This window comes from Macrosteles quadrilineatus, unplaced genomic scaffold (assembly GCF_028750875.1).
Source record: "Macrosteles quadrilineatus isolate MER2022 unplaced genomic scaffold, UCM_ALF_1.0 Scaffold_6__1_contigs__length_79288215, whole genome shotgun sequence".
NCBI classification, from domain to species: Eukaryota; Metazoa; Arthropoda; class Insecta; order Hemiptera; family Cicadellidae; genus Macrosteles; species Macrosteles quadrilineatus.
Genome location: NW_026542599.1, coordinates 60,563,387 through 60,575,556, shown reverse-complemented (window position 1 = coordinate 60,575,556; position 12,170 = coordinate 60,563,387). Strand labels below are relative to the sequence as shown.

At 34.4% G+C, this 12,170-nt stretch overlaps 1 protein-coding gene across 1 annotated transcript in view; it reads right to left on the bottom strand.

Moving 5' to 3' along the window:
- LOC128996905 (uncharacterized) overlaps positions 1–12,170 on the bottom strand; it is a 122,442-nt gene that overhangs the window by 9,560 nt on the left and 100,712 nt on the right. Inside the window, exon 4 of the mRNA XM_054422431.1 lies at positions 6,553–6,663. Coding sequence (XP_054278406.1) covers positions 6,553–6,663 — 111 coding nt within the window. The remainder of the gene's footprint in view (positions 1–6,552; positions 6,664–12,170) is intronic.

The following is a 12,170-nucleotide window of genomic DNA, read 5'->3' as shown; positions in this document are numbered from 1 at the left end:
GGTGGGGTCAAAATTGAGTTGCTTTGGAAAATTTTGATTTAAATAAATACCAACTCTTGTACTACAATCAGTTCGAACGACCTGTGCAATGGCGGTGACCGGTGACATTTAAACATTTTTGGCGCTTGTGGAGACATCATCACACTATTACTATTAGTTGCCTGAACTTGACTTGTGCCTCTACCAGCATGTATTTATATAATTTGACTGTGTCTCATGCATTTATATAATGTATATAGGCGAATAAATATCATTTCATTTCATTTAATCTTTCCTTTGTCTCCTCCGATCCCTGATTAGAAGTTATTTATATGGCGCATTCTTCGTAGATGCTTTGGGCAATCCAAAAAATTGAAACCCTCGCAACCGATTAAATATCAGTGAAATTCAGTTTTGGTGAAAAAAATATTCTGTGAACCACCACCAGGTCATGGCCCCTGGCAGGCTAAATTAGTCAAATAGAAAATAGTCTTTTTAAAACTATTTTCAAGCCCCCCCCCCCCAACTACAGAGCCAGCAATAAGATGTTTAGTTTTATATTTTATATCAAATACAGACTGTTTCTGCTCATATAGTACATACATATAGTACATATAGTACATACATATAGTACATATAGTACATACATATAGTACATATAATATGTAATGTGCTGATTTCTGTATAAGAATGCAGGCTTGTAATTCTATATTACTTCAAAATAAACTGGACAGCTCTCCCTTTGACAGTTAAAATTTCAAAGTCTTTTTGTTTGTAAATTATGTTGGAATCCCCTTTTGAAATTCAACTTTGTCTAACACCTCATCACCGGTAGTCAATTATAGTTATCCATAAATAAATATATTTTTTTACAAGTCTGCCTATCCTTATACTTAGGTTAGATTCTAGTTACTGAAATGTTATATCTCTAAAAATTGAAATATAAAATAAATATTCTTCTACCGAGTTTCACTGTTGTGATAAGTTGACATAGGTAGCCTAATTGCTCTCAAACTCAACTTTGAACTTAAAAGCTGTAACACTGTTATTTTAATGGGCTATTATTTTTTGATTAATTTTGAAACTGTTTTGGCCTAGTATGGAAATATAAAATTACTATCACTTAACTAATCAAAATGAAAATAAAAACATATCAATATTTGATAATTTTATGTTTACCTGACATCTTAGAATCAAATAAGAATGATATTTCTCTTCTATCCCAGAGATCAGAACGGTTCATGGCATTTATTTCATACAATAAATTCACATTAGGTGTAATAGCACAGCTTATCTTAGAGGAAATCTCGCGCCCTGTAATTAAGTGATATATTTTGGACAAGGAAAATCCGCCACTTGCTCTGCGTCTCAGATACGCGAGAGGAACAGTTACCCTGGAGCGGTTACGGTACTGGAGCAGATGATCTGTCAGCTGTGAGTGCCCAGGAACCGGAATCACTGGAGCAGTTACACATATAATCGTTTCTGTACTGTAATCTTGAATGCAACCTGTTACATATTACAGTTTTGCAGGGATTCGATTTGTCGATTGTAATTCCACCGCTTACATAACACGGACGATCGCTATGCATTTTACTAAATTTAAAGTACTCATAATTTTATAAGTTTGTTGTTTCTGAAAAGAAATGAAAAAGTAAAACTACAGTAGACACTTACAATGTTAGGCAGTTTTAAAATTCAAAATCGTCGTAGCTGATGTGAGTCCACATATTGTGCTAATCTAAATCCCTAATTTCTGGTACACAGACTTTTGAACAAAGTCAAACTAATGGAATGACTCGGTGAGCTCGCTATAGCATAGCAACTGTTATGAGTAACCGATTCACTTAGTTAGCATCAATAAATAAGGTAGAAAATATAATTTGAGATCCTAGCGAATTCTGTAACTGGCTCACATGTCCTTAGGGTGAGCTATGTTCTTAAATGAACTAAGTTCTTTTTAACAACAAAATGGCCACACACATTCCATATATAGGAGGCCTACTTCAGCATCCAATAGTCAATGGTAGGCTACTATTGGTACTACTCTATGGTATTAGTTAGGCCTATTATTATTATTATTATTATTTCTTATACGCTTCGTGTGGTTTTTACCATTTCAACCAAAAGTCTGGCTTACTAATCGTCACGAAAGACACAAATTGATTGTCGCGTATTTTTTAGTACTTGAATAATTTCCATAAACAATCGTGGTTAATTTCTACATTCATAATTTCCCCACATTCTTTTAGGCTGAACACCTCGGCACCGCAACCACTCAAACTAATAACCTCGCTTTTAAAACGTGTTACAAACTAGCCCACGCAGCAATCCATGCTAGGAAATCAATTTGGCAACAAGCTGCAAGATTTCCATGGTAATTTCACTCCATTCAATACCACATTAACTGCCTGTTTAGCCGTATTTACATGTTACCGCAGTTTAACCGTGATTGTATCTTTCACAGCGTTTGCCGACAGTACAGGTCCACTGAAAGGGTGTCCTCACCAGATGGTAGGATAGTATAGTTAATGGGTACAGGGCACGAGCGCAATGGCTAGTAATGGTGTATAAATATGTAAATGGAAAATGGCTACGCGTGGTCAACATGGGTGGTAGATGTGAAGTGGTGATGGTTAAGGTTAACTACTTATTGATAGGATTGGTTACAGTTTATTAGTTTTAAAGTAGGTTTTAAAACTAATCTTGGTTTAGTTCAATCGGCTGTGTGACAGAGTAACATCACTAAACTATTTGAAATGTCTCAACTCGGTAAATGTAGAGCAAACGTAAACATTCTGGTTTTATTTTTTGTTCCTATGAAGACTAGGCAATACGTAGCCTGATCAAGCCTATTAATCGACCTGATTCATGACCCATGTGTACAATCTATCTATATATATAATACATGAAGCCGTTATTTGTTAACGCAACTCCTCCCTTATTTTTTTACCAATTTCAACTTTTAAGGTGTCAAAAGATTCGTCTCAATATGTAGTTTTGCAATAAGGTTTTAGAATTGTAAAATTCCTACTCTTAAGGGCGTGAGACCCTCTCAAAGGTCGGGTTTTCCCCCATAAAAAATACAAAGAACAAATTTAAAAACAAAAACAGCTGTTTATAAAAAGTAACTCATTATTGAATTGAATTGAATTGAATTGAAAATGTCTTTATTCATATTATATACAGTGGTATACATCGAATGGCGTCATTATACTAAATTACAGCTAACAAACTAATTTCTTTACATTTCCTCCATAAGCCATAAGGTACATATTTAAAACAACAGTTGATCATCATAAACAACAAAAAGTATGGTTGTCAGAGTTCATCAAATTTATATAATGTTTTATTTGTCAAATGCAGTTTTAATTTTTTCTTAAACATGTTTACATATTCAACGTTTCTCAATTCCACAGGTAGCCGTAGTAAAAACTTAGCACCCGCATTTAATGGTTTTTTATTATAAAACTCTAGCCTGTGGAAATCAATGGCAATTTGATTTCTATTTCTTGTAAAATAGGAATGGCTGTCACCTAACCTGGGAACCAGATTGTTTATACTTAGTTTTTTAGCATGAAGTGCTGTGTGAAAAACATATAAACTGTAAACAGTCATTATGCCCAAATCTGTAAAATGCTGACGAACCGAATCACCAAAATTCAAATTCATTATGATTCTTATCGCCCTTTTTTGAAGAATAAGAATTCTATCCAAATTTTGTTTTGATGTACCTCCATAGATTTCAATGCCATAACTGATTGCTGATTCAATTAGAGAAAAATAAATTGTTTTTAATGTATTTACTGAGCAAAAATTAGACATCCTATATAAAGCATACAATCCAGAGGTGACTTTGTTAACTACATGATCTATGTGGAGATTCCATGATAAATTTTCATCCAATGTTAAGCCTAAAAATTTGGTAGAAACAACTTTTTCCAAAGAGTGGTTGTTTATTTTTATTACTGGATTTACTGAATTTTTACTTCTTCCTGCATTGAACATGATAAAATTGGTTTTACTTGTATTTAATAATAGTCTGTGATTATTTAAAAAGTTATGGATACCCAATAAAGCTGAAGAAGAACTATGTTCCAAATTATTTATTGTATTGCTACTAATTTTGAAACTTGCATCATCTGCATATAGACAAAGTGTTTTTGTTGAGCCATTTTGAAAAGAATGTGGAATATCTTTTAGATAGCACAAAAACAACAGAGGTCCAAGGATAGAACCTTGCGGGACCCCATGCTGCATCTGTGCTAGCGAAGAATGACTGGTGACTGTTTGATTATTAATGGTACTTTTTATTTCAACAAATTGTTTTCTATTAACCAAGTATGAGCTAATCCAATTTAAAGTATTGCCATTGATTCCCAGGCCTTTGATTTTGTTTAAAAGAATTTTGTGTGAGACGCTATCAAAAGCTCTGCTCAGGTCCAAGAAAATACCTATTGTTTTCTCTCCTTTATCCACAGAGTCAATTACCGAATTAATGAAATCTATGCCAGCAGTAATAACTGATCTATTTGGTCTAAATCCATGTTGTTCCTTATCATGCAAACAATTGGTTTCTAGAAAATGTACTAACTGATTGTAGGCTGCTCTTTCAAAAATTTTAGAAAAGGTTGGTAATAATGATAATGGCCTATAGTTGGCTAGATTTTGTGCATCTCCTTTTTTGAGGATCGGGATTACCTTTGCAATTTTGAGTTTTGACGGAAAGATCCCACTAATAAAAGAGGAATTGATTAAGTGGACTATTGGTTTTATTAGTTGATTACTTGCTTTCTTTATCACTATCATTGGAACCTCATCATATCCAGTTGAAAGTTTATTTGGAAAAGAACTTAAAATTTTTTTGATTTCAATTTCTGTAACTGGTCTAAATTTAAAATTTTGATTTGTGAAATTATTGAAACATTAGCTTTTTGAAAGTAAATATTAATGTTTGTAATATTTGGTAGGTATAGGTTAAGACCAAGTTAAACAGTTTTCTGTTTGAAGATCAGAAAATGCCTCAAGTTCAAAGAAGAAATATTGAAAACGGGAGGAGGAGACAATTATTAATAATAAGATATCTTATGTGTATCAGGAGAGTAGAAAAAGAGAGGCCTGGTCTAACACATTAACACACACGCACATTTGGTATACACATTCACTTGGTAAGATGAATAATATTTGCCAGTTCTGCTATGCAACTTACTTTGGAAGTGTAAAAATATACGAAGCTGTGTTGTTACAGTGGTAAATTCAACTTGCCTAATTTTAGATAAAATTAATGCATCTAAGAAATGTTTACTTCTGGCACTGACAGATCGAGATATTTAAAGAAATTTTGTAGAAACTATAATAATGCTTTGACTAAGTTCAAGTAGTAAGATTATACAAAATCTTGGCGGACCAGTTAAAACTGAGAGCAGAAATAATGTAGGTGAACCTTGACGTCGCAAATAGAGATATTTAAAATAGTTTCTAACAAGTGTTTAAACAACTCTAAGATGTAACTAGAATTACTCGAATATAAGAATAACGTTTTCCTCGGCGTTATGTTTCATATTACTGTATGCGGCTCATTGAGCCGCACGGGTTCTCTAGTATTAGTATATCCTGTTAAGTAGTTTTAGCTTTTACCGGAAACAAACAGTCAGACAAACGTAAAGAATTCACTTTTTCTACACAAGATAAATTACAGGAACCCTTAATTTTGATAAAAAAAGTTAGCCTACATATAAGCTATTTGGAAATCAAACAGAGTTAGAACTTCTTTTCACTAAAGCGCATAATTACAGTGCTTTAACTCCAAGAGTCTATTCAAGAGTCGTCCAAACCAATTAAACAATGAGAAAGTGTTGGTAGGAAAGAGATTTCTCATCACAAGTTAAGAATTCCTCCAAATATTTAACCACAGTGCACTTCTAAAAGGCATTTTCAAGGGCTTTACGATTATATCTGATTTTATTTGTTAAATTATAATAGCAAATGAAATTAATTACCTTATCTAAGCTATTGCCAGTTACTTTATAGGGTAGAGATAAAGTCAATGCTATTGATCAGACGAAATATTCTTCCTCGGAAACTCCGAGCTCTGGTCGGTTTAGCTTCCGTATTGAAACGTCAACAGTAGCCAAGTCAAGCCGTTACACAAGTAGCTACAGTAGCTCCACAAAGTAACACCCTCACCCTGTTATTACCATGATCACGTATAATGATGCATCATATAACAAGAGACGGGACCTGACCTTACTTTCGTTTTCACACGCACGTGATGTCGGCTTTCTACTATAAACTAACCAGCTTCCTTGGGATAAACCTCCATTGTTGTTTGTAGGCCTACCAGGTCTTTAAAAATCGTGCTTTTTATTGTAAAACAGTAAAAAAATGATGCAATGTGACAATGTAATGGAGTTTGTTACAGTTTCAACCAATTACCCTCTAAAGGTCCCAAATACAAACTTTCTACAGAACTGGTGGGTAGGAATTTAAACATTGCTAGAACGTCTTGAGAGATTTTAAATCACTCAAGCTTTCAGTTACGATAGACGCTAAGCCAACTTCCTCCAATCTCACCTGGGAAGCTGATCTCGGCGCTAGGGTAGACTATCTGGCCTCTGAGGGGAAGGAACACGAAGGGGATCTTCTGTTGAGTCGTGCCGGACTGGAAAGAGGCAAGGGGACATTCTGGAACAAAAAAAAAACTCAAGTCAGAAAAGAGTTCAGTCAAATTCTTATAAACTAAGTCACCTACCAACATCATCATTCATGAATTGCTACAAAATACTAAGTAGCAACAAGTAAGTAAGTAATTTACAATAAGTAGCTGGTATTAGGGATTAGAGTTCACGTAATTTGCGTAACTGGGGGTCTTACTTGTAAGGTTAGTCTTGGTACTGTGCAAGTGGTTGGTATCTGGATACATCGGGATAACGGCAACTTGTAAGGAATATGAGAGAAGGATGAACGACGAATATTTGGTATCATTGAAGTAGACATCCCAGCTATGTCTGTGTTGTACCCATTTTTGGAATCAAGATGAACGTAACAATTATTATTGCACGATTTTTGTAACCACTGATATTAACCTATTATTTGCTACTTATGTATAGTTCATAATGTGACAAAATTGTATTAATGGAGAAACCGTTGGAATAAATAAATAAACAACGTAACTGTGCCGACAAAGTGAGTCAATGTAATATCAAGAGAGGCCACCAAACTATCCTGAAAACAGCTTGTCCATGTTTTGCGACCCATAAACTATAGTAAATACATTCAAAAAAGGGTATACAATTAAGTCAGCAGATCATTGTCAGTGACCCATTCGACTAGTTTTGTTTAAGTTACAAAATATACTAAAGCTAGTCTTATACATGGGATGTCTAGTTCAGTTTCAAAAATAAAAGACAATTTTTGAAGGTCGAATGAATCATGTAATAGCTTTGTTAGTGGCCAAATTAGCTTACCCTTAAACAAGGATTATTAATTTATCAAAAGCCTGTCGCCTGTCGATTAATACTTGCGTCTATCACAAAGCTACATAGGCTACCTTTCCCATGATCAAATAATCTGTCCGGCGAACTACTGATTACCGACATGCTTGGTAATAACCAAGCAGATGCTGTCCCCAAAACCATAGACCGTTGATAAAACACGGATTAAAACCGAACCATAACCAAATCTGGCCCAGAATCTCGTGAGCGTGATTTGTGCGTGTTTCGAAGGTCGGTTTCTACCGCGGGTCCCACAGTCGTTGGGAATGTCTGCTGACCCATGAGAGATGGGGATTGTGTCTCACGTACCGTAGATAAATAAAAGTACATTCACTTTCACTTATACGTGCTTGGATTTTGTTGCAAAATATAATAATAATTTGATCAATTTCTCTCAGAGTGAAGTTTTAGTGAGTGTTCCATATACCACCGATAAATAGTAGGCTATTCAAAGTTGTATTGAATCTTTTGCCTATACACTGGGTTTTCTTTTACTTATCTTTGTAGGCGTTTGGATTTTGTTTGAGATTTCTCGGTGGTTGGAGTAGACCTTAGTCTATAAACTATAAAATTAGTTTATAAATGTCTCTGATAAATGGAGATAGTATACCACGTAGAATCGATGAATAGTCTACATTTACTTTCACTTAGACGTTCTAGGGTATTCAGGGTAGGATCCAATTTAAAGTGACCTTATCGATTTCCCTATCGAATGTCACGATGTCCGAGATATACAACAAAGTGTATTGTAACCATTGTAACTCCAGAAAGTCTAAACTACTGGTGCAAAACCCATTATTTTCCCCACAAAATAAAATAACACCACATTTTATTTACACGCTCTATATTTTTTTCAAGACAAACAAAAAGTTTAAATTCTCGATACAATTTAAAGTATTTAACTAAAAAACTTACTCGTCGACATACGAAGACCAGTCTACCCCAGGGCTCTGGTCCAATTAAGATTCAAAGACGAATCCCACCACAAACAAGTTTACTCTTCTAACAAGTAAAAAAAATCAGGACAATTTCTAACATCAAACGGTTGCGTTTAATTGGGCGGTTTTAATCGAACCTCGAAACGAAATAATTAAAGATAAATCAAGGAAGACGTTGTTTGGTTCGTGCAGATATGTTAATCAGAGGATTCAGTTGTCAACGAGTTAATTCAGCGAATCGTTATCCTACTACCTTTATCGAAACGAGAACATCGATTTTGTTTTGACTGGAGGATTGTAATTCGAATTTAGGGCAGTTCGGTGTTCTGAATATATTAGTGGGCTTACACTCAATAAAACAACCTTCCTCGCGTTTGGAGGTTCAGTAAAACCGAAAACCTGAAGAATAATAATTACTTGAACTGGTCTCGTAATGGTGGATTTACATCGTGCTGCGAGATTTCAAAACAGAAACACGAGTTAAACATGTCTAATGTGTAAATGGAGATTTTCCTTCACGGGTTAATAATTAATGGATTAATGCAGTCGAATGAATAAGGGAGTTTGAATATAAGCATTGACTCTGGATAATGCTAGAATACACTTCTCGTTCTTTTTTAAAATCCGTAATATGTTTATTTCATGTTTACCTATTGGGTTTGATGATGATTGTAGTGTTTTGTTGAATAACTTTTCGCCCATCCAAGCTTAAAACTTCCTGCCTTATGATATAGTAGAACAAATCTTATTAAATCTTTGGTTTTAATATGAAAGAACAAGCATTTGCTCACAAATAAATCATTCTGATTGATAAATTTACAAGAGTGTTAACAAATATTTGATTATATGCAGTTATTTTATCAAGACAAAGGTTTATTGGTTTTGTATGTAATTTTGACTCTGTTAACAGTAAAAAACAGGTATGCCATTCTAAATTTGAACAAAACCATATGCGTTTTCTCGGTAGTGTGGGAATATTCATTACTTAATATAAATACCGGTATATTACATGTTATTGCCTGCCAGGTGAACTCCTGGGTAATTTTATGTTCGTTCTGAGAGACGTAAATAATTTGATATTTACAGCCACTTACTGATAAATTTATTTACCGCTTTCACAATTTACTGGCTCCTTAATATGTCTACCACTTTTCTACTACATTTCCTGTGTGCCTTCTGCTGGACAAATTCAAGTCAAACTTTGAGGTGATAATTTTAATCGAATTTATTTGATCATTGAATCCATGTATAATAATGTTTAATCGGTTTCTACAAACATTGTTTGCAATACATTTTTCTACCTTATAATAAACATCCCGAAATGTAAATTACGTAGGTAGCACGTGTGAACATACCTTCAGGACAGAGAATTCGAATAGAGGAGATGCAAGGGACTAGACAATAGAAAATAGAAAAACTCACAGAAAAGGTCTCATATTTTCCCATAGGATGGAAGATTACTCTGGACCTTTTAAGGGTATTGGTTCAATCCATTTCATACGTTTATAAACAAGAAACAAAAAATGACACATAACATTTCCCCAATTTTAAAATTCGGTGATTTTAAAAGCTTTAAAACTGTATTGTGTAAAGTTTACAATCACATTTTACCCATAGGCCGTTCTCAGACGTTTTAGAAAACTTCACCTAATCTGCTACCGGATTAAGTCCGCTATGTAGGGTTAATTTATGAGCAGCTCCTAAGTTACAATTTAAATATAATGGCGGACGGTCGAATCGCACGTTCACGGATCGAGGACCAACTCGTCCCATAAATATGTGATGTGTGAATTGCTTGTCTCGCTCTCCACGAGCCGGTAACCTTTACGCCACCTGTGATTTACAAGCTTATATATATTTCGAGAAGCCATTAAAAGTAGTCTGGGTCAAAAGTTTAACTTGATTTATAGGGTCGCTGGTGGAAAGGTAGGATTTTAGGGAATATATTATCGCAATGTTTTTGATTCGTGGGATAAATCATTCGTTCATATATACTGTTTTTGGATTGGCGATTCATGCTACTACAGTACTATAAAATAAATGTATTTTTTAAACAATTGTATTACGTTAGTGTACTGAAAGTCTAATATTTGCATAAATGAAGAGCAAAGAAAATGGAGAATCAATGTACATGTCAATGGGAGTAATGGAGAGTCTGTAAATTAAAAAAAAAAACAATAAACCGTATAAAATCAAAGATGAAACACACACTCGTGATAGGCCTTCTACATTTATTATTTAGGACCAGCTGAAAATTAATTTAATCCATGTTTCTCTCCAGCATTTAGGCACGATTTAGCATTTCTTGCATATTTAATTTTTTCCTAATTTTAAACTATTCTAATAAAACCCGACTTCAACTTTTGCTTTTTTGGTATTATCAAAACTCCCACTTTAAAATTCACCCTGAAGTGAAAGAGAAAAATTTTATCCAAATTAGCTTACTCAAGCATGCGTAACCGGGAATGAAACTAATAATTTGAAAACAGACTTCAGAGCTAACTGTTGGGCGAGAAGTCTGCCAAAAGTTTACAAAATCAATTAATAAACTTCGTAATATCAAATTTACGAATGATTGAAACAAAGACATCCAGGAATGATAACCCATCATATTTTAGTTTTTCAACAGAGGTTTAAGTTTCGACAAGGAGCGTCACTCAACAGAGCATCTTTTAAATACCGTAGAAGTTATTTGAAAAACTAAAACAGAAATACGGTAGTAGTATTAAAGAGAATTTCTTTCATTTTCAAACACGCAGTAGAATGGCGATCGGTCGATAGTTAGTTGCATCACTTGTGATCGGCACACACGCTTTCCTCGACGGCACTGCGGCACTGACCCCCACGACTAAATGGTCTTTAACCTCTTCCACAACTATAGAGTGACCAATCGAATTTTCTTCGGATTCTTTTCCGAATCTCTCCCGTCCGGGAGTGACCTCTATCCGCTGCTCTAATAGACACACGGGCTGTCTGATCTATACCACTTGACGAGAGTGTGGTGTAAGAAAATCGGTGAACATAAATGCTCAACTTTTGACTACCCATGCTCATGAACTGGTACGTGCTAGACAGCTGATTTTAAAAGGGTTGAGCACATAAAACAACTTTTGATTCCTTCGGAAACCTTTGAATAATATTTAATTAGGTTAAACAGGTTAAACCTATATGTGTAAGGGGTTTGTAAAATGATCACTTGTCGGTCTACGACATGGTTAGGACTTCTAACTGATTGCTCAAATATTTCCCATTAACTATCTTAATTAATTATCACAATAGGACGACACGCTGTCATGTAGAATGAGCTGTAGATTAATAAAAGGCGACGAGTGTAAATCGAATAATGATATAGAATGTGCTTTGTACAAAAATAGAAGACTAGCGTCAAAACCATAAACCAAAACCACTTGTTCTTACCAATTATCAAAATCTTCCAAGGAAATATTAAGCACTACTGTTGTTTTCGTGTTATTAAGACTAACTAACTGTACTTTAATACTTATAATTTTACAACGCAAAATAGTGTGCATGAATAGTAACGAGAAAAGAGAAGAGAAAAGAAAATCAAACTAGGTTTAAATCCTAAGCATAATTGAATCCAACACCTATAAGTACTTCGGAATTATAATTACAATAATTTAAAAACAATTAACATGTTAATTGATTTACGCAATAAATCATACAGCTCATAAATCCAATTCACAATTACTCGCACCACGTCGCGAATAGACCTTTAGACCTCTGCTTATCAAACATCTTC